The sequence below is a fragment of the Osmerus eperlanus genome, chromosome 3 (genome assembly GCF_963692335.1).
Source record: "Osmerus eperlanus chromosome 3, fOsmEpe2.1, whole genome shotgun sequence".
In the NCBI taxonomy this organism is placed as follows: Eukaryota; Metazoa; Chordata; class Actinopteri; order Osmeriformes; family Osmeridae; genus Osmerus; species Osmerus eperlanus.
Window position 1 is genome coordinate 2,558,085 of NC_085020.1, and position 26,773 is coordinate 2,584,857.

Here is a 26,773-nt window from a genome sequence, read left to right on the forward strand (position 1 = left end):
GGTTTCAATTTGTTTTCGTAAGGGATGAGCACACTTGCTAATGTGAGGTTTGACTGCATCTAAGGTAGGCCTACTCCTGTGGTTTTTAAGAACTGTATATTTGTTATTTCGGTGTTTCTATTACAAATATTATTATTTTTAAGTTTTGAAAGCTTGAAAAAAAAAATTCTAAAGAAAAGTTTTAAAAGCTTGAACAAATATTTTCGAAAGGAAGTTTAGGGAGGTTGAAAAAATATTTTCGAAAAAAGGTTTTGAAAGGTTAAAAAATATATATATATTTTTTTTTTCTATGAAAAATCTACTTGTAATAGATGTATAGATTTATTCGGCCAGTAATAATACTATTGAAGATAGACCAAATGATGACCATTTAAGCTAGTGTCATACAGACTGTTCGAAAATGTTCCAAGTTGAGGTCGCCTAAATAATATTTTTTTTCCAACGACACCCTGGCGGTGCAGAAGCATGTTGTGACACTTGGACACGGTGTTACAGTAAATGACACACAATAATATACAGAGAGAGATCTTTCCTCACCTGGCTTTCGCGTTCAGATAGACGTTGGGAACTATGTCTGGAATGGCTTGCTTACCTTTTCTGGAATAACAGTGCCACCTTGTGTCAATATACGGCCACAACTTGAAGGGAGGTGTCCGTGACACTGACGTTTCAACACGGTGCTGCCTCCATAGTTGGACTCCAGACCCAAGCAAGCGGGGAAGTTAGCTTAAAATAAATTGTTTAGGTACGAATCTGATTTTATACAAGGTAGGTCACGTGCATTACATACTCCTTCATAATAGCTATTTGTTCCACTTATCTTATGAAAACGGAAATTTGTTTCGAGAACTAAGTAGCCTTCTAAAAAGACTGGGAGCTATTTTGCAGGATTAGCTACAGTAGCAAGCTATTTATGCCCTTCTGACAAGACTAGAAAGATACATGTGACACGTTCTGCCTGTGAAGTTTCAACAATTCTGTTTCTTTGAATTTGCACAATGCAAGCATATACATTTTCAAGGTAGCCAGGTGCATAGTTAGCCCATGTTAGCATATTAGCTTTCTCTAAATCAACTAGCTAAAGCGAATAACTTTCCGAGTCGAAGCACACTGCGCAGCATAATTCTGTTTTACCAATGAAGTCCGCAAACCGTTTAGTAAAATCTATGCCCTGTGTGAACCAGCATAATTAGATTGATACTTGCAATTCAAGTAGGCTAGCATATCCTGTAACTAGGCAGTTCTGTGTCAATACCGATGATTCTCAGTTATGATATCTCGGTGAAATAACATTGTAAATGTTGGGAAAGAAAAGTATCAATTATGTAACTAATGCTTTTTCCCGTTGTCTTATGGTAACGGAGTCATGGCCCTTACTCAAGTATCATCCAATAAATGTTCTGGCGGCTACCAGAAGGTGTTTGAGCATGACAGGTGAGGAATAGAATTTAAAACATCATAATTTGCTCCGATATGCATGAAAATACCACCAGAAAAACTCAGGTAATTCTCATGTTCTATGCAGCACTGAGCTGAAGTGTAAAATGAAGTTTGCCGTCTACCTGCCACCAAAGGCAGAGAGTGGCAAGTGTCCAGTCATGTATTGGCTATCCGGTGAGTGTCCAGCATCAATACACACCAGATTCAACTAAGCTAATCAAGGTCCTAATAGAAGCACTTCTATTATTGCAGAAACAATCTCCACACTCCATACTTTTTGTTTGATATGTTCTGTGTGTCCTTATTTGTGTTTTCAGGGTTGACATGTACCGAACAGAACTTTATCACCAAGGCTGGCAGCCAGCAGGCAGCATCAGAACATGGCATCATCCTCGTTGCCCCCGACACCAGCCCCCGTAGGTCACACACACACACACACACACACAGCCAGACACAAACACACCCTTGAGCCCATCAGACACATCCCCACAACAACTCTCATCTCATTATAACTTGATTACCCTGAATGCCCACCTGTTCCAACAACCTCTCTCTCACCTTCACCTTCCCTGTGTTTCTTCCCCAGGCGGCTGTAACATCGAAGGTGAAGATGAGAGCTGGGACTTTGGGTCAGGAGCTGGCTTCTACGTCAACGCCACCCAGGAACCCTGGAAGACCAACTACCGCATGTACTCTTACATCACAGAGGAGGTGAGCGGGCTCTGGAGACAGGAGAAGCAGTCGACCTGATTGGTGTTCACTTAAACAGTTTTCATTTCTATGATGCTGATGTCTTCAGGTTCCAGGAGTCTGGAGGCACAGAGGAGAACAAGGCTCCCCTAACCCTCTCATCGTTTTCCATCCTCCTTTTCTCCCTTTACCCCTCGGCGCCCCCGCCGCTGTTAGCTCCCCAAGCTAATCAACGCTAACTTCCCCGCTGACCCAGAGAGGATATCCGTGTCTGGACACTCCATGGGGGGCCACGGGGCGCTGATCTGTGCCCTGAAGAACCCTGGGAAATACAAGGTCTGTCTGCCCAACTATCAGTCGCTGTGAGGGGACAACAAGTTATTGTGTTTCGTTAACATCCATCTTTACAGTGAATTTATATATTTATTTATATTTAGTCATTTAGCAGATGCTCTTATCCAGAGCGACTTACAGTAAGTACAGGGACATTCTCCCCGAGGCAAGTAGGGTGAAGTGCCTTGCCCAAGGACACAACGTCATTTGACATGTCCGAGAATCGAACCAGCAACCTGCTGATTACTAGCCCGATTCCCTAACCACTCAGCCACCTGACCCCCTACATTTGTCCTCTTGTCTTGTAGGCGGTGTCTGCGTTCGCCCCCATCTGCAACCCTATCCAGTGTGCCTGGGGACAGAAGGCTTTCTCAGGCTACCTCGGAGCTGAAAAGGCCAGCTGGGAGGTGGGTGTGGGGAGGTTGGTGGGCCTGGCTCTCTGTTAACTCCTCGACGCTTCACATCTCAGTCATTTTGATTTGGTTCTGGTTAGAAATGCTTCAGTAAGGGCAAAACTGCTCAAGTGGTTGCCTAGTAACCAACTACCTAGATTAATGCCCTCTGGAGATTAACACGTGAAGGTGAAGCCCTCTGTCATCTCTGCCTCAGATCCTTTATGATTTATTCTTCTCTCGTCCGTCCGTCCACCCCCACCCCCTTACCTCCACCCGCTCACCTCCACCCCCACCCTGCTCACCTCCACCCCCACCCTGCTCACCATCCCCACCCTGCTCACCTCCACCCCCACCTCGCTCACCTCCACCCCCACCCTGCTCACCTCCACCCCCACCCTGCTCACCTCCACCCCCACCCTGCTCACCTCCACCCCCACCCCGCTCACCTCCACACCCTGCTAACCTCCACCCGCTCACCTCCACCCCCACCCCGCTCACCTCCACCCCCACCCCGCTCACCTCCACCCCCACCCTGCTCACCTCCACCCCCACCCTGCTCACCATCCCCACCCTGCTCACCTCCACCCCCACCCCGCTCACCTCCACCCCCACCCCGCTCACCTCCACCCCCACCCTGCTCACCTCCACCCCCACCCTGCTCACCATCCCCACCCTGCTCACCATCCCCACCCTGCTCACCTCCACCCCCACCCTGCTCACCATCCCCACCCTGCTCACCATCCCCACCCTGCTCACCTCCACCCCCACCCCGCTCACCTCCACCCCCACCCTGCTCACCTCCACCCCCACCCTGCTCACCTCCACCCCCACCCTGCTCACCATCCCCACCCTGCTCACCTCCACCCCCACCCTGCTCACCTCCACCCCCACCCTGCTCACCTCCACCCCCACCTCGCTCACCTCCACCCCCACCCTGCTCACCTCCACCCCCACCTCGCTCACCTGCACCCCCACCCTGCTCACCTCCACCCCGCTCACCTCCACCCCCACCCCGCTCACCTCCACCCCCACCCTGCTCACCATCCCCACCCCGCTCACCTCCACCCCCACCCTGCTCACCTCCACCCCCACCCCGCTCACCTCCACACCCTGCTAACCTCCACCCGCTCACCTCCACCCCCACCCCGCTCACCTCCACCCCCACCCTGCTCACCTCCACCCCGCTCACCTCCACCCCCACCCCGCTCACCTCCACACCCTGCTAACCTCCACCCCCTCACCTCCACTCCCACCCTGCTCACCTCCACTCCCACCCCGCTCACCTCCACACCCTGCTAACCTCCACCCGCTCACCTCCACCCCCACCCCGCTCACCTCCACCCCCACCCTGCTCACCTCCACCCCGCTCACCTCCACCCCCACCCCGCTCACCTCCACACCCTGCTAACCTCCACCCCCTCACCTCCACTCCCACCCTGCTCACCTCCACTCCCATCCCGCTCACCTCCACCTCACTCACCTCCAGGAGTACGATGCCACCGTGCTAGCGGCCTCCTACTCGGGGCCCCAGCTGGACATCCTGATCGACCAGGGCCGTGACGACCAGTTCCTGTCGGCCAGCCAGCTCCTACCCGACAACCTCATCGCAGCCTGCTCAGAGAAGAAGATCCCCGTCGTATTCAGACTGCAGCCGGTAGGTGCTGCCACCCTGTGGCCAATCACTGCAACTGACCAGATTAGACCGGCGTACAGATATTGAAATATTACAGCAACGTTAAAGAAACTTTATAGATGTCTTTGTATGTGTTCTACCCTAGTTTAGAAACATCACTCTAGTATAAATATATTCTATCGCCAGTCTGAGTTGATGGTTTTGACCGTGTGAATGTCATGTTCTTCAGGGTTACGATCACAGCTACTTCTTCATCTACTCATTCATCAACGACCACATCAAGCACCACGCCAAGTATCTGAACGCTTGAGACAGCGACCGCGGGACCATATCTGTGCTTTTTACTGTGAGTCCACCTGGTGAAGGTACAGTCATGTTCTGTTCAAGTGGGCTTGACAAAATAAAATACATTATTTCTTGTCAGTGGGTTTGGAATGTTTTGGACCTTGGCCTGCTATTTATCAATCAGGAATTCAAATCCACATTAGTTGAAACATTCATCAACAATATCAATTTTATTCTATTAATTTTCATTTAGAACTTGTGATCCCTCTAACTACTGAGCTATACCCTTTAATCAAACTAAGCGTCCAACTGACTCAGACCCCCCACATTGCGAAAGTTAAAAAGATAATTATTTTTATTTGTTTTTTTGTATTGGGTAAAATTGGGTAAACACAACGATGGTTCGTTATGAACCTTTGGGTCATGTGACCCGAAGGCAGCACAAGGGTTAATCAAACTAAGTGTCCGACTGACCAAAAGATGACAGTGTGCTTTTAACAGATATGAGTCTTTACTGAAGGTAATGTGGAAGATGTACAGTATTCACAGCAGTTAAGGCGACATTGAAAAGACTGTTTCATGCATGTACATTTGTGTTGCTGTACAAATGATGTACAAAAAGGTATTTGATAATATGATACATCAACAGAACATACGTCACTTAAAAATAAAGTTTCCAATCATAAAAGTACAAAACAGTTAATACAAGATTTTAGGACTATATACAGTGTAAAGTAGAAAAATGCTGCTTAATATTTATCAGTCAACAGTTTGATTTCAAATTATGCTATTCACATCTGACCAAATATAAAACTCAGATTTGTCAGTTGCCAAAACAAGTGAGTATAAATACTTATAGATCTTTAAAGTGCAGATAATTTCAGGCCAAAGGCCTCTCCTCCCAGGGGAATTATCATCTTCTCAGTCTGACTGGACAACCCAGAACTCTGGGTAAAAAGATGCCTGTGCTTTTATGATGTCAACAAGCACATGTTTTAATGAGCAGGATTGAAACAAAACTTTAAACTATCCATTGATCCACAGTAAAAAAAAACTGTCTTTCATCTAAATAAGAAATATCCGTATCAAATTTCCCTTCAATCTCCACCCCTTCTTTCTACCAGGACATGTTCAAGACAAGATATGGGCAAGTCCTTTTTGGTTCCATGTTTAGTAAAATGGACATACAGGTATCTGAGTTACAATTATAATTATTCTGATCTGTAGTGTTTTAAATGATTATATGTCCAACTAAATGTATTAAAGTACACAATCCTTACAACTATAACTAAACAGTGTACATTCATACAAACTATTAGATTGTTCTTGGGGAATTGTAATAGTGTTAACTGCCTGAGGATTCAATATTCAACATACAGGTGATTAATGTGGTTACTGTCGAAATACAGTACTGATAAATATAAGTTTAAAACATAGACAAATACTTTCTAAATACGTAACTTGCACAAACCACCGTCACGTTACGACTGCACATCACCACTTTTCATAGAAATATATTTTACCAGATAGTATCTAAAGTATTTATACCATTGTTGTATACAAATAATATTTACAAAGCCTACATTAAAAAAAAACTATATTGTCTTGCACATTGGAATAAAACGTTTAGTTGTTTTGGCAACTGGCAAATCTATCCAGTGACTGAGCTCATAAAATTTTACTGTTGAACTTTTAATTAGCTTAAGCTTTGGATACCAAGCTATGTTAATAAATGCATATCTGTACATACACCCCAACGTTCTCTCATTTACAACTAGCACACAGAGGGGTCTGTAGTTAGATAATATCGTGCACTCATAAAGTGGTTCTTGGGTGAATGCACCTTGGTGACTTTTACACAAGCTAGTCACTTCAAGACTACATCACCTGACAAGGTCAGCTATCACCACAAACCTTCTGAAAGGTCAAATGCAGGGATGTCAAAACCCTCACCTTCTCCCTTTTTGATTCAGCTTGTCCTATCTCTCATATCTCAGACACACACACACCGCAGAAAATGATACCAGTGAAACAAAAGAATGGAGTGAGTGTGTGTTGATCAGGTGGCTGAGCGGTGAGGGAGTCGGGCTAGTAATCTGAAGGTTGCCAGTTCGATTCTCGACCATGCCAAATGAAGTTGTGTCCTTGGGCAAGGCACTTCACCCTACTTGCCTCTGGGGAATGTCCCTGTACTTACTGTAAGTCGCTCTGGATAAGAGCGTCTGCTAAATGACTAAATGTAATGTAAATGTAAGTTGTAGCTAAGGAATGAATAACCTAATATTATACTTAAAGATGTATTAGAATTAGAAATGTTGTGAATACGGTGGGTGATTTGGGTGGAACCTTAAATATAGGATTGAAAAGAAACCACACGCATAGGCGAGATATTGACCCTGCAGTATGCTAGTAAACAGGTTACTGAGTTCAGGGAGACTAAGCGCTCCCCCAAAACAGATTCACACGTCTGAGGGAGTAAAACAACACACTGCATTAATTTGATGAACACACTGCTTGGTCAACTGGAACCTTCTGTTAAAGAAAAAGCCTGAGAAACACAATCCCTTCCTCCACCATCTTAGAAGGTACGATAGCAAACGCGTTCATTAATCCTAAATTAAGACCTAACTGTGTTGGCGTGCGTCTGTGTGCTGTGTGTGGTTGGGTTGATGGGAGCTCCAAGCTTCCTGTTCAGGTGAAGAGGGCCTGCTTGGTTGAAGTCTCGTCCACCAGGGCTTGGACAGTCATGCTCAACTTCACCAGGCCTTTCTCCTCCAGGATGTGGTGAGGGAGACACAACTTATCCTGGGAAAGGGTCACACACACAGAAGGAAAGCCGAACGGAGCGAGAGAGATGGATATAATGGAGAAAGAGAGAGGGGAGCGGAGATAAATGGAGAGGGAGGTAGAGAGAGGAGGGGAGGGAGAGAGAGGTGGGAAGGGAGGGAGGGAGAATAGAGAGATGGAGATTGAGGGAGGTAGAGAGACATTGGGGGGAGAGAGGAACATGGCAGGAGAAGAAAGAGGGAGAAATAGAGACAGAAATAGAGACATACAAACAGAGGGCAGTTAAGATGGCAAATGTGAATAAACAGCAGTAAAATACCCCTTTTACAGGATAAATGATGGATACACAGTAATTGGACACACGCACAGCATAGTATTTGTAATTAACTTGTGAGACTTTTATCTTCTTCTGTCGGTCCAGAATATACAAGAAAGTGGAACACAACATGCAGACTAAATGTCCATGACAAAAAGTCAGCTTCGAAGTTAGTTCAAACTAACTTCACAGTTAGAAGTGTCTACTTCCTAGGTTTGACCGCACCCCTCATCCATTACTCATTGGTTTGAAACATTAGGAATCATTAATGAACGACCGACAGAACAGAACCCCACCGGACCTTGTTGTCAACGGTGACATGACAAAGCGACAGGAGTGAGAAGAGAAGGGCGTCGACCCAAAACTACATTTATTACCTCCGTCATGAACATTCCCCATACACACAGGTCACAGAAACACATCTACCAGGGTCTAGCAAAACCAGCACTGGAGGAGTAAAAATATGAATCAAACTTAATTATGGCATACTGGTTGAAACTGGCAACAGGACAAAAGCTGATTTATGGCTTCCCGGTTGGTTAATTGTATAATCTCAAGGACCAATCAGAGGAAGGATGCCTTGCAGCAGGGTTGTGTTGGGAAGGGGTTTTCAAAATCTTATAAATAGCTTTTGAATTGGGTTAATGAACAAGAAATATGTCATCATTACGAAGTTTCAGTTCTGCTTCCCACAACATATCAAAGCTCCAAAATGAGAAAAAGCCAAGACTCTAGTATACACAGTACAATTCATAGCTAGCCCTTCACCTTTAACTGTGCATGACCATAGTCAAATCTGTAACATTGCATATACAAATGATTGGTCTGGAAATTTGGTGCTATTAGTCTGAGTGCTTGGAACAGTGGATGAATCATACAAAGTCGATGTCAGGAACATTGTCGTTCATGCGTCTTGTGGGCAATGAAAGGTACGGTTTTCAAAGAAAGTTCACAGGCAGAATTTGTGACGCATGTCCCTTTTTAGAAAATGGAGCACAGTCTAAAAAGATCGTAAGTCATAGCTGCTAATGTATGAGGTGAAGTACAGGGTCAGTATGAGGTGAAGTACAGGGCCGGTATGAGGTGAAGTACAGGGCCGGTATGAGGTGAAGTACAGGGCCGGTATGAGGTGAAGTACAGGGCCGGTATGAGGTGAAGTACAGGGCCGGTATGAGGTGACGTACAGGGCCGGTATGAGGTGAAGTACAGGGCCGGTATGAGGTGAAGTACAGGACCGGTATGACGTGAAGTACAGGGCTGGTTGTGGATGTGAATCTGAATATAATACTTATGGTTATGCTTATGGTTACAGAGTGTGCTGTTAGTGTACGGTAATGAGGACCTAAATGGCAAGTCATTAGAGCCTTCTGTGCTTTTTCAAAGATTTTTTTTTAAAATTTTTCAAGTGAATACAATACAACCTGAATACTGCCCTCTACAGGGCAACGAGTTACACTACCGGTCCCCCGTGAGAGGATGAGCAGGGCCTCTGAACGGCCCGTGAGAGGATGAGCAGGGCCTCTGAACGGCCCGTGAGAGGATGAGCAGGGCCTCTGAGCGGCCCGTGAGAGGATGAATAGGGCCTCTGAAAGATCCCTCCTCCTTTAAGAGCTCCACGTCTCAGCAGTCGTGTGTGCGTTCATCGTGCGGACGTAAAAAAAAACATGAGAGTCAGCTGACCCTCCACTCCTACCTCTTCTGGGATGGAAACGTCACGGCGACAAAGAAAGGAAAGTCTGAAGAGGAGACTTAAGGAGGAGGTGTGGTGTCATGCGGGGGGGTTGGGGGGGCGGGACGGACGGACAGGTAGTTGATTGACAGGTAGGGTCACGTGAGCTCGCTCCAGCTATAGGCTAAAAACAGCAGGAGCAGACAGAACATGTGCACCAGGCTGGAGCCAATCACGTCCCAGAGCTGCCAGGCGGGGGGCGGGGCCTGCGAAGGAGCAACCGCCTCGGGGGCGGGGCTTGGGCTTGGCCCCTCCCCCTCTGTGTCTTTAGCGTCCCTGTCCCTCTCTGGGGGGGTCTCCATGGCGACCAGGGCGCACACGGTGGTGCGGAGAGGCCGCAGGCGGCACTGGGTGATGTCATACGCTGAACAGAGGGAGGACTGACCGCAGGAGGGAGGGGGAGGAGGGGGGAGGAAGAGGAGGAGCGAGGGAGGGAGGAGGGGGGAGGAAGAGGAGGAGCGTGGGAGGGAGGAGGGGGGAGGAAGAGCGAGGGAGGGAGGAAGAGGGGGGAGGAAGAGGGGGAGCGAGGGAGGGAGGAGGAGGGGGGAGGAAGAGGAGGAGCGAGGGAGGGAGGAGGAAGAGCGGGGGAGGGAGGAGAAACGGGGGAAGAGGAGGAGGGCCAGGTCAAATAGACAAGAGGAGAAATAAATTAATGAAGAAACATTTTTGGTTAGAAGGAGTAGGGGGTGGGGACATGGAGTGGAAGGTTGGAGGAGGAGGCAAGGAGGAAGATGTTATTTAAAAAATGATGTCATGAAGAATGTTGGATGTATGATGAAGCGAAGACCAGTACAAAGAGAGGAGGGAAAGTAATGGTAACGGATGAACAGAGGTGAAGAAAAAGAGAGAGGGATAAAAATACCAAAAAGGAGGAAGGAGAACAGGAGAGGAAGGTCCAGCAGTAAACAGAAAGAAGGCAGGAGGTTAACCAATGGGGTAAGAGGTCAGGGTTCAAGTCTGTCTGAAGGGGCCTAGGCAGGCGTGTCACCACGGCAACGTGCAAGGCTGCTTTTTGAGAGAGAGGTCGGTTATGGAGGTTAGATCGTGAATGGCCCCGCTATGATTAAACTGTCAGACATTCTCCTGCCAGTATCCATTTTTGTTTTCTCTCCATCATTCAGTGTCTTTCTTTCTCTTTCTTTGCCTCTCTCAAAAAGCAGGCCGTGGTCAGGTGAGCAGGGTTAGGAGCAATGTTGTTGAGCCAGTGCTGCAGGGTCAGCCAGTGCTGCAGGGTCAGCCAGTACTGCAGGGTCAGCCAGTGACGTGTGCTGCAAGCCAGGTGTTAGCCAGCCGCCAGCACCCGCAAAGCTTTAGCGTTCAGCCTTTTTTAGTGCAGCTACGCCGAGCACAATGCTAACAGCCAGGTACCTAGCGACATACTGTAACAGCAAGTTAGCAACTAGCGACGCACAGCGCAGAGCCGCAAAGCCAGCGAGCAGCAGCTAGGAATCTCACTAGCATCAAGCTAGGTTGGGGATGAGCAGGCAAGCAGGAGGAGAACACAGTAAAAGTTAGCGATACCGTTACCATACTAATCAGTGGCAGCGCTAGCAAGCTGGTCAAACAACAGTGCTATGTGCAGTGTTTCCAGTGTGATTTCGACCAGGCTCATTGAATGGGGAGATAGGACAGGCCAGGATGTAGACCACACTGTTATAAAGGTCTGTCCGTTGCCCTTACTACACCAGTTTTTTGTTGAATGTTGATACGTGAACAATAAGTCATGTATACTAAGATCATTTGTATACTAAGATCATTTGTACTTGCATCAATAATTAACGGTAGTTATTTGTTATAGTTTCAATGTTGGCTTTATTTGACATAATATATGTTTAATTTCAAGTAATTTTTTCTGTAACCGATTTATTGTCTCCCTGATGTCCTCAAAGTGCACGCTCACAATCACACGGACATAGTTTCAGCAGAAAACCTTTCACACTACATAAAGAGATATTTCCAGATAACGTTTTTGAGCAGATGTTTTGTATCGGCTGTGTTGTGTGTGGGCCTACATAACTCCTCAAACTGATGACACACGGAGACCGTCAGAGCCAGGTCAAAGGTCCTAAGTTCAAAGGTCATTTACCATGTGGAGAAAGCCGGAAGCTGTTGATAGCAATGATGAGACAGCATAACAGGTGTGATGATGCAAGTCTAATGTCACTGGTTTCTCTTGATGGAGAAATGTGTTAGATAAACCAGTTCTGGGATCTGCACTGGGACAATGTGACTGTTTTAAATTATCCTTCGACCACTAACTGACTTTTCGGAAATGGTTACTTTATGTTATATCAGAATAGCGACTCTCATATCGATGTGCTTATCCCAGAAATAGTGCCTAACTATTTCATCCTCAATGCTTGTGTGTCTTCTAGAAATTCACTGAATCACAATCAGCTAACCAATGTCAGATTCAAACCCCAAATACAAAACTCATCACAAAAGTATGATTTCCAACTGATTAAGAATCAGTCGTTTTTAACCGTTTCTGGTGAATCAGTGACAAGTTGGCTGATGTCAGACCAGTGTTAGGAGGAGGGGAGAGGGGCGTGGCTCACCTGGGGCACGCCCATCTTTCTGCAGGCATCCAGGAAGTTCTCCACGTTCCTCCGACACTTGGCCATGCTGAGTTTGGGCTGAACACAAACACAGAACACGTCACGTACCGAACAACGTCTAGTGATAACCTCAAGATAACAAATACCTTCTCACACAAAAGTTTTTCCCACGACTCGATTTTGAGATGAAACGTGTTGTTGGATAGGTCTACACACTCTGCCTTCACCCCCCGAGCCTAACTGAATGACCTTTGAACCCCGAGGTGCTTCCGGAACGTACCACGGCTGGCGAGGGCACGTGTATGCTGGCCACGGAGCGAGGGCGGATGTGATTGGCCAGATGGCAGAGGACTACTCCGTCCATGAGGGAGGAGCCTAAGTCTTCAGGAAGAGACACCTTCAGCCGGCTCTCTATGCTCTGAGGAGGGAGAGCGAGGGTTAGAACACACACACAGACAGAGAGAGACAGAAACAGACAGACACAGACAGACATACACACAGACAGACAGGAGACAGACAGGAGACAGACAGGAGACAGACAGACAGACAGACAGACAGACAGACAGACAGAAAGTGTCTCACATCACGTAGCTGCTCCATGAGCTCCAGCTCCTCTCTCAGCTGCTCCATCTTCCTCCTCATGGTGAACTGAGGGTCCACCGACTCCAGGCTCTTATGGGTCCTCAGGAACACTGCCCCCGCAGGCCGGAGGACGGAATGACAACCACAAGAACACAAACTCATTAGATGTGGATCCCAACATGGACATGCCTATCCACTGACACAGAGAGAAGTAGATCTTAACATTCAAAAGCACTCCTGCATCAGCCACTGCAGTACCTCACCAGAGGGTACACGTATTAAATGCCACATCCCGCTCGTTCACTGACATTAATTCCATTTGGTCGTACAAATTGATGTAAAGTACACTTACATAACCCTTATATTCATGTATTCACTTGTACATACGCCCAGCTGGCACTTCATAGTGACAGGAGCAGCCAAGTGCACTGAGTTATTATGGGATGGATTTTCCTCCAGGACAAATCAAGCTATGTACTGATCTACAGACAAATCCATGTTTCAACACATTCTACAGGAAGTCATGAATCATAAACGACTTTCTTAACGGCGGTCATCGTCTGACCGTGCTATGAAACACTAAAGATACAACTGCAGACGCTGTCGTTGGTGTTTCCTTCAGTCACGCTCCTGGCTGGTTAAGCACACAAACAAGCGGCTGTCTTAGGAAGACTGGAGACTGGAGGAAGGAAGGAAGTGTGTGGGAGGGGGAGAGTGTGAAACAGGCTTGGCCTCTGATCACACACACTGTTAGAAACCCTACATGTACACGGCACACACACTCACACAAACACACACTCTCTCACAAACACACACACGCACTCCCTCGCAAACACGCTGTCTCACACACACACTCTCACACACACACACTCTCTCACAAACACACACACACCAGCACACCCACACTGCTTTACAGCTCAAGTGAATCATTTACCTACTCAGTGTGCTACATCCATGCCATAAATCGTCTTTACTGTGCCAACAACGACACTATATGGCATAAAAAACAAAGACCTTTAAGCCTTAATACACACTGTGGCCACAAGGGGGAGCCCAAGAGTTACTGAGGGCTGCATTTCAATGTTAAGGGTACGGAGGAGATATAATCGTAATATAATCATTAGAGATGCTTTTATCCTAAACAACCTACAGAGGCAGATTTGAACCAGCAACCTGTTGTCCAGAGCCACTGTGCTGAACCTATCCTTGTGTTTTGCCTTGTAACCGTAAGGATCAGTGAGTTAAGATCAAACACAGGCAGAAGGCCTTGAAGTAGGCTGTCTCTAACCATCTGGAACATGCCACTGGTTTCTGGTGGAGCAGTTCACCCAATCTGGGGAAGGAAGGAATGATCAGTGGTCACACGCTTCTGTCCTATCAGCCAGAGATCAGGAGCAGGCAGGAGGTTGACTGTTAAGTGGTGTGAATATCAGAGAAAGAGGGAGAAAGAGAGAGGGAGGGATATATAGAGAGAGTGATGGTGAGAGGGAGGGATAGAGTGACAGAGAGAAAGGGGTGGAGAGAGAAAGAGATATCCAGCAGGGGGGATAGAGCCAGAGAGACCAACGACTGATCTTAGATGATGTGTGATGTCATCATGTGGTCGTAAAGTAAGTTACTTCCACTATCCATCTCCTCTCAATCTCTGATAATACTCTGAAAGGTCTGTAATGACAAACCATCAGGTCCTACATCAATAATCTCAAGAGATTTGGATGATACACATACAAACACACACTTTAGTAATGACACAATAAAGTTACGCATTTGTTGTAACCTGAGACTAATTCTGAATAATGTGGTGTCTCCTGGGCGTCCGAGATAGAGCCAACACAGCAGTGAGAGAGAGAGAGAGAGAGAGGGGAAGAGAGATCATCATAGAGACAGCCTCAATACATCTCTCCATCTCCTCTCCTCTTTTAGCACAGAATGACTGTGCTGGCAATTCTACTTCCTCCCCCTCCCCCTCCCTCTCTCCCTCCCTCCCTCCCTCCACCTCTCCCTCTCTCCCTCTCTCCCTCTCTCCCTCTCTCCCTCTCTCCCTCTCTCCCTCTCTCTCTCTCTCTCTCTCTCTCTCTCTCTCTCTCTCTCTCTCTCTCTCTCACTCTCTCTCTCTCTCTCTCTCTCTCTCTCTCTCTCTCTCTCAGGAAAGGCAGGCAGGCCATCTGGGTTGTTCTAGCCAACAGCACCCGCTTCCCTACCAGCCACCCTGACAGGACCAGTCCAACAGCCAGGGCAACAGCCGGAGCCTGCTACTGGTCCAGCCAGCGTCGCCATGGTGACCCCACAATCTTCACTAAAAATCCAACCATCCTCCGGGTTCACAGTGTCCGTTTGTATAATCGTGATTCCAACTCACAAGAGCCAGAAAGATGGAGAGAGAGGGTTTGATGATCTGTTGAGCAGCAGATGGGGGGTAAATGTAATCTCTACAAGACTCTTTCGATCGTATTCAACTGTGTGTGTTTTCTATTCTATCTGCATCCTGTCAAGCATCGTAAACACCAACCTGTCAAGGCCGACACACAGCAGCATGGTATCGTATTGGGTAATGTTTTTTAGACTTTCCGTGTCAGAGTGTGTTTCTGTAAAAGCAGAAAAGGTCTGGCACATTCTGCTCCGTCCTGGTCCAGTCTAATAACCGCAGCCAATAATAACACAACGAGAGTTGTGACCCGGTCATCACTCCACATTCACTGTAGACCATTCATGCTGAGGTTAGGCAGCCTGTGGGTCTGTACTCACCTCACACTTCCAGAGTAACGGTCTAAGTTTAGTATCTGTCCACTCCTCTCTCTTGGTTTCTTCCTATCCAAACTAGCCCACCCCTCCACTAGTTCTTCTGCTATTCATGTCTTTCTTTATCCATCCATATTGCCTCTCTCCGACTTCCCCCTCTCTCTCTCTCTCTCTCTCTCTCTCTCTCTATCTCTCTCTCTCTCTCTCTCTCTCTCTCTCTCTCTCTCCCCCCCCCCTCTCTCTCTCTCTCTCTCTCTCTCCCCCCCCCTCTCTCTCTCTCCCCCCCCCTCTCTCTCTCTCTCTCTCTCTCTCTCTCTCCCCCCCCTCTCTCTCTCTCTACCCTCCTCAAGATATATATTATTAATAGCGAGTGTCAACCTCTCAGTGAAAAACAAACCTTTGAAAAACACAATGCGTTCTGGAAACGAGAAGGCAGCGGAGCAGTTCCCCCCTCTGGAAGGTTCCGCCTCCAACAGAGATGAGAGGAGGGAGAAGGGGAGGGGCTGACTGAGAAAAGGTGTGAAAACATAGGTGTGTCATTTAATGAGCTTCCTGTAGACGACAAACACCAACTCACAGAGGTCAGTTGTCCGATCATATTTACATATGATTGCAAAACAGGAAGTTTAAGAACAGAGTAACTCTTTTATCTCCTCTGCACTGGGGGGTGCAGAGGAGGAACTTCTTTATGGTCTTTATGGGCTCGCGGCTTTCAAGCTCCATTTAGTCTCAGTAAAGCAAATGAGAACTGAAACTGTTTTTCTCTCTCTCGTTCTCTCTTTCTCCTTATCTGTCTCTCTCACCCTCTTTTTTCGCCAGACTCTCTCCGTTCCTCCCTCTCCAGTCTCACGGTACAGTGGACAGATACCATCTCCTCTAACAAAGCTGACTGGACTGAATAGTGTCTGTGTGTGTCTGTCTGTCTGTATGTGTGTGTCTGTATGTGTGTGTCCATGTATGTGTGTGTGTGTGTGTGTGTGTGTGTGTGTGTGTGTCTGCACGTCGTCTTGGCTTGTATCCTGGTACACAGGTAGTGGAACATTCTTTTGAAAGATGAAAAGCTCTAAGGGTAGTTTGAGTCTGATGATGATCCCTGTCCTGTTCCATAACGGAGGCCTTTCATCCGACAGGAACTCCCTGATTCTGCTTCCTGTCAGGCTACTGTGACATCACTATGGCGTGCTAGGCTTTCAGCAGATGGTGATGTTTACAGGGCCAGGGGTCAAATAAACTGCCAACAATGAAACTAAACTGTCATTCTGCACTGTGAAACAGCCTCCCTTCAGCAACCACACACACAGTTCCAGTAGCAATGTCTTCAACTTTCCCATCTGAGAGTATATTAACCATTTGAGTTCAGCAACTTCAGACCCGATCTCCTATTGGTTACCGGTGATGTCACCTTCTCACTAAGGTTTGACCCTATAATAAACTATAGTTATGATGAATGACGTTCATATGAAACGGTCAAAGCCAACTGTATCATTGCTAGAGGACCACTGAAACGTTTCACCACACCACTAAAAGCAATCCCCTCCGAGCTATTTGCTATGAACACAAACCTGCACAAATCTATAATTATTACTTTGAGATTAACTTTAAAAATCCCTAAAGCGAGGCCCCTGTCTGAACATCGGCAGTCTGTGACAGGAAACCCCCTGTGGGAAAATGCATGCTTCACCAACGGCGACTCTCAGCCATAAAAGTGACTCCAGTCCTTTAGAAGTTGGATATCCCCCCTGGAACCATTATCTAACACTTCAAATATAAAAGCTATAAATACACAGGAGCTGTGAAGGAAGCAGGGGGAACATATCGTAGAACCCCAGTACGAGGCTAGCGATCCCAGCCCTTTTAACCGGCCAGAGGTACTTTAGTGAGCTGTGTCAATGGAGAGAGTCATGCCTTTGTGTGTGTGTGTGTGTGTGTGTGTCGAGATAAAAGTTTGGTAAAGCAGTGCTTACTGCATACACAGAGATGTAAGAGCTTGGTACAACACACACACACACACACACAGTTCACAGGCCTGCCATGTGCCACCACAGAGACCACACTCACTACCATGACAACAGATGTGATGGGAAGGCAAAGGAGGAGAGAGTGGAGGCTCACTGTTGATCCTTTGGGGTGTGGCCACACACACAGTACACACACACACAGTACACACACACATACACACACACAGTACACACAGCATGTGTGTACTGTGTGTACTGTGTGTCAACATGTGGTCAAAAGCCTCGGAGACTTGATACACCCAAGAGTTACTGAGAGACTGAGAAGAGAGGGGGAGAGAGAGAGACAGAGAGAGAACAGAGGGAGAGAGGAAGAGAGAGAGGGAGAGAGAGAGGGAGAGAGAGACAGACAGAGAGAGAAGAGAGGGAGAGAGGAAGAGAGGGAGAGAGAGAGGGAGAGAGGAAGAGAGAGAGAGAGAGAGAGAGAGAGAGAGAGAGAGAGAGAGAGAGAGAGAGAGAGAGAGGAAGAGAGAGAGGAAGAGAAGAGAGAATGATAGGGGCACACATCCACATCATTTTTCAAACATCGGAGACTCTGGCATATCGCAGCCTCCGACTGGCTGATTATTTGAGGAGGAGTGACCTACCACAGCTGAGCATGCCTCCATCATCTGGCCTAGGAGGTGTGTCGCTATGGACGGACAGGCCCTGTGTGAGGAGGGGGCGGAGACAGGGCGGGGGCGAGCAAGGTAGCGAGGGCGGGGCTATAGGGACAGAGGGAGGGGTGAAGGGCCAAGGGGAGGGGCAGTTGTGCAAAGGGGAGGGCCAGGTCCATTCCAAAACACCCACCACAAGACACCAAAGACCGTTCCGGAAATGACGACAAAACAAGTCGTTGTAGGAGACAGGAATGAAATATTGAGGGCAGAGGTAGTTTGCAGGCAGACCCAGTGCGAAGGCAGATTGGATTACATAAAGGAGGTGAGGAATGTGTGAAAAGTCATGCGACAATCGATGATACGAGAGAGAAAAGGAGAGATAAAACATAGAGAAGTGCGGAAAGAACCAAGGCAAGACGCAGAGGAGGAGCGGAGGAAAAACAACAACACAAAAAAACATAAAAAATTAAACAAAACAATAATCAATATTAGTGGCATTTCACAAAACAGATTTAATGTCATGCTGTTAATGTTAGCAGTTCAAGCTACATTACACACGCTAGCAATTAGCCTAGATACGATTAGCTGGATGGATGCTAGCGCTAACGTCAAGTAGCATGAATGAAGCTCACTCTAGGTTACTGCAAGCACAAGGAACACAAAGAGATGGTATTGGGGCTAAATTCACCCAATGTTGTTAGTGTCCACAGAGTCTGTGTGGTGATCGCTACAACAGAGCCCTGCAGCTGCTATAGGAGTCTGTGTTGGTGTTTTTGAGGACACACCTCAGATGACTGTGAAGGTGGGATGTTGGCTTGTCTTGGAAATGGAAGCTTTGGATTTGGGGGTTTTGGTGAGTAGCAAAGCAACCTGTCATTGTGTCACCCCTCCCCAACCTCCCCCCACTCCACTCCACACCTCCCCTCCCCCACCCCTCACCTGAGCGGGGCTTCAGTCCGAAGGGAGGGCTGGGGAAGGCATGGCTGCTGGCTGGTGGTCGGTCCTCTGCCTGGTCGAGCATGAACAGACATGGTGCACATTATACATCCTGTCAGCATGGGTGTGTGAGAACACATCAGAGCACACACACACACAATGACATCTGACACACACACACGGACACACACACAATGACATCTGACACACACAGGACTAGGCTTGTAATTGCCAGTATTAAAACATCAAAGCGTGTGTGTATTTCTATTGAAGCTGTGCACTGGAGTTGACCCCCTCAGCAGGAGGAAATAGAGCAGAAGTCATAGAAAGTCAACCGCAGGTCTGTGATTGATCAGTAGTGGTCTGTTTACAGGCCTGAGGTCTGGCATGGTCAATACGCTGATGTAAATACGCTGGCCTGCAGACTGTGTGCCCAGTTCCCAACGGTGGGTCTCGCACAGAAATACAAATAAGCTATGAATCTAATTGGCTGTTTGGTCTGGGTGAGGTCACTGTTGCCATGACTGTGGCAACAGTCTCATATGGGAAGCTTTGTGGACATGGGGGTTTTTTTCTCTGAGTGGTCAAAGTTGGCTGTGTGCCTTGTCCCCAATAGCCAGCTGTGGTCCGAGTGTGTGTGTATGTGTGTGTGTGTGTATATGTGTGTGTTCTGCTGTCCCAAAGCATTGTTAGAGGAGTCTAGAACATCACAGCTAACAATGCTGTCTTGTTTTCCCTGTTCCAAACACTACTCTAACTGTTCTGCCACGGGCAGATTTATTTCAGCACAGTTACTTCCCTACTGCTGGACTTTTAAATACAATTACTCAAAATGTGGGTTTTAAACTTTAAATTAGCCCGTGTGCAAAATTAACCAATTCCATTTGTATTATAATTTTTTTTTAAAGAACCAATTCGGTTTTTTTTAAATAAATAACCATTACCGCGACGACTTGAGTCGCATTTCTGTTTGGCGCTACAGACGTCAGTCGCTAAATCGTCACTATGTTTCTAAACCGAGACTCCAAAACACACTGCAAACCACAGCGGCATGTTACACACGCCAACACACACCTCACAGGAGAAAAACACACACCTGCACCAACACATTCACTACAGCACAAACAACAAACCTCTTCAGCTTAGACAACTCAAAACATCTAAAGCAGCACAACATGCTAAACAGCAAAGTGACACACAGGTCAAAGACTTTGGGTTTGGGTTGGCTAGGCAACTGGTTTCTATGGAGATTGTAAAGATGAACACACTATAAGTCACTTCATGCCCTTAGCCACATTTTAAAACACGCTACTGCAGACTAAACAGTACAGTAAGGATGGCAGCAGGTTAAAAATATATATATATTTTTTATAATAATAAAAAAAGATCTTCTACAGAAAATATTTGCTTTAACATGAGGCATGAAGTGACCAAAAATACTACCACATTCTACATGAGGGACTTACAATAGAGGGGAATGATGGAGTGGGATTGGCTGGGAAGCCTGAGGGGGAGGGGGTGTGGCCACCCCTGGCTTGTTCCCAGGGTTACCTGGGTTGCCAGGGTTACCTGTGTTGCCGGGGTTACCTGGGCTGACACATGTCTCTGATACTGCTGGCATGCTAGCCGGGCCTCAACCCTTGCTCTCTCTAGAATGAACTCCCTCTTCTTCTGGAACTCAAAACCCCCGTCCGGATAGTCCTTCTAGAACATACGAGCCATAGGACTGCAGTGCTTAGTACTCTACGGTGTGCTGTCAGTCTCTGACCTCCCTGTTTCAGGTCCTCTAGCTCTGCACGCATGGCTGCTTGCTCTCCCTGATTGGTGTTTTGCATGGCTCCAGGAACTGCCAATGCAGCATTGTTCAGAGCAGATTGTGAATCAAGCTAGCTACCGTGTAATGAATCAAGGCTAGCTAGCGCATTATGTGCTGTAACCTACACTAGGCTCTAAAATAAAATCCTCTGTTTCAACAAGGTGAGACTAGAATGATGCAACTCATTCAAACACACAGCACAAGGATGCTGTTTACACATCAGTAAGAAGCACCTCTTACTTAACTGACTGTAAACCCAGCAACATTTTTACCATCTTTTTCATCATTTTCATAATATAAAATTATACTACAGTATGTTGCAAATATTCTCAAATATTTGCTGCTGATTAAGTACTAAAGGAAATTAAATTAAAATCCAGTACATATCACAGACACACTCACACACACTACCAGACAAATACATCAATTATCCTACCCTGAGGAGCTACATTCAAAGTCATAGCAGATGTAAAAACAGACTGTGTACTGTACTGTAGCAGATATCTTGTGTGTCTTGTGTGTCTAGGGGACGTCTCACCTTGGGTGTGGTAGATCCTTCATCACTGTCCTGGCCACTGCAGAGAGGGAGAGAGGGAGAGAGGTAGGGAGGAGAGATACGGTAAGGAGGGAGGGAGAGAGTACGGAGAGGGAGATAGCAAGAAGGAAGGACGCACACACACACATAAACACCATCCATGTGAACACACACAGACACACACATAAACACCATCCATGTGAACACACACAGACACACACATAAACACCATCCATGTGAACACACACACACAGACACACACATAAACACCATCCATGTGAACACACACACACGCTTACTTGAGGGATTCTTCCACCAGGACCATCTCCACAGGGTAGAGCTGCACTCCAGACAAATCCAAATCCTCTGACTCCATATTCACTCTGGAACACACACACACACGCACGCACGCACACACACACACACACACACACACACACACACACACACAGAGTGAGACAACAGCTTAAACTGTAAACATCAATATCCTCTCATAATGTGATTCACTAGATCAGTATTAGATCAGCAAAGTTAGGATTCATCGGTCTGTGTGTGTGTGTGGGAGGAGTGACCATGAGGTGGGGTTATGTACATTATATTTAGTCATTTAGCAGACACTCTTATCCAGAGCGACTAACAGTAAGTACAGGGACATTCCCCGTGGAGTGGGAATGTTAATGAGCCATCTGGAAGGTGTCTGAATGTAGTCGTTGGTTTCAGAGCTGTGAAGTATGTCTAGGTGACATCACAGCTTTTAGTATAACCTTCAGTGCTAATGTGCTGTAAAATGAATCCCTCGTTTGACTAAGGATGAATACGAGCACTAAGCCAGCTTACCTGCTGGGGTCTTGTAGTAGCTCGACAGCCTCCTTCAACTGGTTGATCATGTCAATGTGGAGTTCAGTGCCCCCCTTGACCTTTGACCTGCAACAACAGCATGTAGCAACAAGGACAGGAAGTGAGTCATCTTGTTTATGCACAGTAACAACACTCTGCATGAAGGAGCAATTAAATTATGTGTTCCACCATCATGTGTTAAACAAACAGTCTAGAACAGAGGAGACAGGCAATGTTACCTTACAGGAGGTTCAGGCACATGGCCACACACTAACACTGAAGACAAGCATGCTAGGATGAAAGACAGATAGGGAGTGGATAATGGAAGGGTGGAGAGGAAGATAAAAGGGAAGATCTGAAACAGTGGTGGATGGAGGGATGGAGGGATAAAGAGATGAAGGGATGAAGAGATGAAGGGATGGAGAGAGAGGGATAGAGAGATGGAGGGATGGAGAGATGGAGGGATGGAGAGATGGAGAGATGGAGGGATGGAGAGATGGAGGGATGGAGAGAAGGAGGGATGGAGAGATGGAGGGATGGAGAGATGGAGGGATGGAGAGAAGGAGGGATGGAGAGATGGAGGGATGGAGAGATAGAGGGATGGAGGGATGGAGAGATGGAGGGATAGTGGGATGGAGGGATGGTGGGATGGAGGGTTACCCTGTGTGTTCAGAGGTCCAGTGTGTGTCTTCCTCTATCCTCAGTGGCTCGTCGTAGTCTGCAGTTGTCCGACCCTGGAACACACACACACACACATCAGCCCCAGCTGCAGAAGGGTCACATGATCCACTGGCCAGCAACACACACACACACACGCCCCTGTCCCTCACCACCACATTACAGAGAATGTCTGTACAAGGCAGTCAGTGTGACACCTCTTCCTTTCACCCTCATCCCTCCCTTCCTGCTCTCCTGCTGTCTATTCTATCCTCCCTCCCTCCCAGAACTGCTGACACCAGGTGTCAGATATGACTCTGCTGGCCCAGTGTGGGGCCAGTGCAGGGCCTGTCTCTCTGTCACACACACACGGACCTCCAGGGAAGAAGCGAGAAAGAGAGAGAGAGAGAGATAGAGAGAGAGACAGAGAGAGGGGAGGCTGATCTGATCTGAGATCTTAAGCCATACCTATGACTGAAAATGCAGTGTTTCCCATACATTGACTTGAGTAAAAAATTGACAGCCACAAATGTATTCACTTTTTTTCTTTTTACTGTTTAACATGGCAAAAAAAAAAGATTGTAGAGCGCAGCGCTACAATGGTACAATGGACACGTCTGTGAATAGCTATGGAAGCAAATCAGTGACATAATGTTTTGAATTGTAAAAGGCATTGACTACTTAATATTGAGATAAACACCACCGAAATGTGTTGGTTTGTAAAAAAAAAAAATCTGATAAAAATATTCAAGGTTCAGAAACTCAGTACAGTACATCCCGTAGTCTACCAGTCTGACCAGGAGTCAGATGTTAAAGACATAGTTCAAGTTGCTAACTGGTTGTTTTTCTTGTAATTAGATGGTTGACTGTGTGAGAGTCCAAAGTGCAAACTGTACTTTCCAGCACCACAGCACCACAGCCCAGGCCGGACTGTTATAATCGACTGAGGCCTCAAGCACAGCACCACAGCCCAGGCTGGACTGTTATAATCGACTGAGGCCTCAAGCACAGCACCACAGCCCAGGCTGGACTGTTATAATCGACTGACGCCTCAAGCACAGCACCACAGCCCAGGCTGGACTGTTATAATCGACTGAGGCCTCAAGCACAGCACCACAGCCCAGGCTGGACTGTTATAATCGGCTGACGCCTCAAGCAACACAGTTCGATAAGGACACTTAGGCAGCGTTGTTAGCTAAATCTGATGTTTCAAACAAAGGGGGATGCCAATCGACCCACATCACAGCACTTTGTTGAGGGCCTCTTTTACAATTGTGGAATTAATTTAGAGGAATTTTAGTGAGGGGGAGAGAGAGAACCAGTGTGAGAGAGAGAGAGAGAGAGAGAGAGAGAGAGAGAGAGAGAGAGAGAGAGAGAGAGAGAGAGAGAGAGAGAGTGAGGGGTGAAATAGAGAGAGATAGGAAGAGAGGGGGACAGAGAGAGCAAATGAAATAGTGAAGGGGTAAAAGAGGAGACAGAGAGAGAGAGAGAGAGAGAGAGAGAGAGAGAGAGAGAGAGAGAGAGAGAGAGAGAGAGAGAGAGAGAGAGAGAGGGAGAGAGAAAGAGAGAGGGAGAGAGAAAGAGAAAGAGGGAGAGGGAGAGGGAGAGAGAAAGAGGAGACAGAGAGAGAGAGAGAGAGAGAGAGAGACAGAGAGAGAGAGAGAGAGAGAGAGAGAGAGAGAGAGAGAGAGAGAGAGAGAGAGAGAGAGAGAGAGAGAGAGAGAGAGAAGCAGCCTTGCCTTGATGTAGCTGACGAAGCGCGTGCTGAGAGCTGAGTTTCTGTAGGCGAACTGATCCTTCAGGGCCTCCGTAGGGCTCTCCTCGATCAGACGCACCGAGTCGGAGTCTACTGGGAGAGGTGAAAGGTCACACAGTCAATACCTGCTAGGAGATACATGACATGGGCCTGTCTCGATACTTATCAACAGTCTCCTCTCCTGGCCTCCTTTTTTAACCCACCGTAGCAGACAGGATGAGTTTTCAGTGAGAGAGAACTTCCCTGAGAACTTCTCTCACTGTCCAGCTGGGACAGAAGGAAAGGATACTCTTCATCACCATTAGTATACAGCCCAAGAAGACTGATGGATTTAGCAGTTGAGTACTTTAGTACTTATACTACAGTACTGTAGTGCTTATACTACAGTACTTACATAAATTACTTAGTTGTATATGGTGTGTGTTCTTTGATCAATCTTATAGGAGTTTTGATAATTATTTTCTCTGATAAAAAGCCTCGTCCCTATAAAGGAGCAACACCAAGTTACCCTCCACTTTTATCTTTGGGTCACAATGTAATTGAGGTCTCGAAGCTTCTCTCACGGCCTAGAAACCCAGTAAGAAGCAATTCCATCTACTGGCTGCTCTGACCTCTTTCACAGCGATTGAGGTGTTCTATTTAAAAGGAACATTCTAGCTTGGGGACTGATGGTGTATAGAGAGCCCATCACTTTAGCATGAACACCAGACCGATGAGCCAGTAAATATAACATCCCGGATAGTCAGCCATCTCGGTGTGGCTCAGGGCTCTATTAGGAGGCTGGGAGAGCCATCAGTTCCTCCAATCACGTCTGGAGCATTAATGGGCTTTACAGACTAAAAGGGGACGACCCTTGCGCCCCAATGCACCCCAATGCTGACATACATTTCCTGGTGTGTTTCTCTGCCTGCTATCCACACCTTGCTCTCTTACAAACACTAACTGACCCTCTCCTCTCTTCCCAGTTTAAGCATGGTCAACACTCAGGCCTCCAAAAACAACATCAAACACACACACGCTCTCTCTGTCTCACACACACAAGCTCTGGAAACTTCCCTGCTATCCCACGTCCTGTGTTAAGAGCAACAGAAAGGGATAAGGTTTTGTCCCCATTGCTTCCTGTGGAGGTAGATAAGGCTGGTGAATCAGCCGGCTCTGGCCCTGCCTGGCCTGCTGTTATACTAACACTGGGAAGCTTGGCATCTGGACGAACACCCAGAGGACCAGAGAGGCCCTGGTGCCTCTGTCCTCTCCCCAGTCAGGAGGTCTGTTATCTGGGGTGGAGGGTGCTCTCTGACAGGGTGGGTGTGAACGACTGGAGATATTCCCATGATGTTAAAGTTTGTGTGTGTGTGTGTGAGCAGTACCTGTGAGAGCACTGATGTGTTCGCTGGAGTCGTCCTTGTTGAGGCCGTCTTCCTCAGTGATGTGGGACATGGGCACGTTAAGACTCTGGCTGTCCTCGTCTGACGGCTGAGACACACACACACACACAGTTACCACATCAACCTCTCCTCACAGACAGTTACCAAAGCAACCTTTCCCTGAAATAACCATAAGCATTCGGAATAGTCAAACACAAGATAATATACCGTGTAACACAGAGATATTGCAATTCTCTTTATAGCTCTGTGGCAATTCCTTTACTTTCTTGGTAATGTTGTAAAAAAATCATCAAAAAAGACAAACGTCTAAAAAAGTTAAACTATCCCTTTAGAAAGCAAACTTCAGACTGTATTTGGGCTGAATACACCAGGGATGTGTACTGACTAAACAAGAAGCAGGTTTCCATAAAGCAGGGCATGCAAAGACTGGTTTGAGTTCCTAACAGACCTTCAGAACAACATGATACGCCTCAAATCAGATTTGTATCTTTAACAGTGCAGACATTGTATCAGAGCTAGGCTCTGGCAGCCCGAGTCTTAGCAAGCAAGAATTGAAGAAAGAAAAAAAGAAAGAAAGAACAAATGAAAGAAACTGAGACACAGTGAGCGGCAGTATAAGATGACTTCTGTACAATGAAAAGCTGTTTCTCATGACTTGAAATAAAGTTCCCGTAGTAGCATGATTTTTGTGTATATAAGTGCATGTCAATACTATCTGTTTTTGTACCATGTTGTGTGAGACACAACATT

The 26,773-nt window shown here is 47.0% G+C and overlaps 2 protein-coding genes and 1 long non-coding RNA gene across 7 annotated transcripts in view; 2 read left to right on the top strand and 1 right to left on the bottom strand.

Annotated features, from left to right (window-relative positions):
* Positions 1–628: 628 nt before the first annotated feature.
* esd (esterase D/formylglutathione hydrolase) lies at positions 629–4,926 on the top strand. The gene is made up of 9 exons (XM_062456486.1): positions 629–768; positions 1,365–1,434; positions 1,526–1,614; positions 1,758–1,856; positions 2,027–2,151; positions 2,347–2,466; positions 2,772–2,870; positions 4,345–4,512; positions 4,721–4,926. The coding sequence occupies exons 2-9, from the start codon at positions 1,367–1,369 to the stop codon at positions 4,799–4,801; spliced, it is 849 nt and encodes a 282-aa protein (XP_062312470.1). The 5' UTR covers positions 629–768; positions 1,365–1,366; the 3' UTR covers positions 4,802–4,926.
* A 342-nt stretch (positions 4,927–5,268) lies between these two features.
* lrch1 (leucine-rich repeats and calponin homology (CH) domain containing 1) overlaps positions 5,269–26,773 on the bottom strand; it is a 48,018-nt gene continuing 26,513 nt past the window's right edge. The window contains exons 8-19 of one of the 5 annotated variants that reach the window (XM_062456463.1): positions 26,006–26,111; positions 24,622–24,731; positions 22,886–22,959; positions 22,226–22,312; positions 21,688–21,771; positions 21,392–21,428; positions 19,041–19,110; positions 18,090–18,206; positions 12,749–12,858; positions 12,447–12,584; positions 12,167–12,244; positions 5,269–7,581 (exon numbers count right to left, since the gene is read on the bottom strand). In XM_062456463.1, coding sequence (XP_062312447.1) covers positions 7,468–7,581; positions 12,167–12,244; positions 12,447–12,584; positions 12,749–12,858; positions 18,090–18,206; positions 19,041–19,110; positions 21,392–21,428; positions 21,688–21,771; positions 22,226–22,312; positions 22,886–22,959; positions 24,622–24,731; positions 26,006–26,111 — 1,125 coding nt within the window. In that variant the 3' untranslated portion in view covers positions 5,269–7,467. Of the gene's footprint in view, positions 7,582–9,241; positions 9,989–12,166; positions 12,245–12,446; positions 12,585–12,748; positions 12,859–18,089; positions 18,207–19,040; positions 19,111–21,391; positions 21,429–21,687; positions 21,772–22,225; positions 22,313–22,885; positions 22,960–24,621; positions 24,732–26,005; positions 26,112–26,773 lie in introns of those variants that run through there. The other 4 variants (XM_062456460.1, XM_062456459.1, XM_062456464.1 and 1 more) reach the window with 4 other exon arrangements.
* On the top strand, positions 11,405–12,921 carry LOC134017140 (uncharacterized). The gene is made up of 3 exons (XR_009929723.1): positions 11,405–11,685; positions 12,430–12,603; positions 12,854–12,921. It is a non-coding gene; the product is annotated as an uncharacterized LOC134017140 (long non-coding RNA).

Bases quoted from the DNA above. Each gene is read 5' to 3' on its own strand.
- esd (XM_062456486.1), top strand. From the start codon at position 1,367: ATGGCCCTTACTCAAGTATCATCCAATAAATGTTCTGGCGGCTACCAG. The intron at 1,435-1,525 runs GTGAGGAATAGA...TGTTCTATGCAG, and splicing joins AAGGTGTTTGAGCATGACAG to CACTGAGCTGAAGTGTAAAA. The intron at 2,152-2,346 runs GTGAGCGGGCTC...CGCCGCTGTTAG, and splicing joins ACTCTTACATCACAGAGGAG to CTCCCCAAGCTAATCAACGC.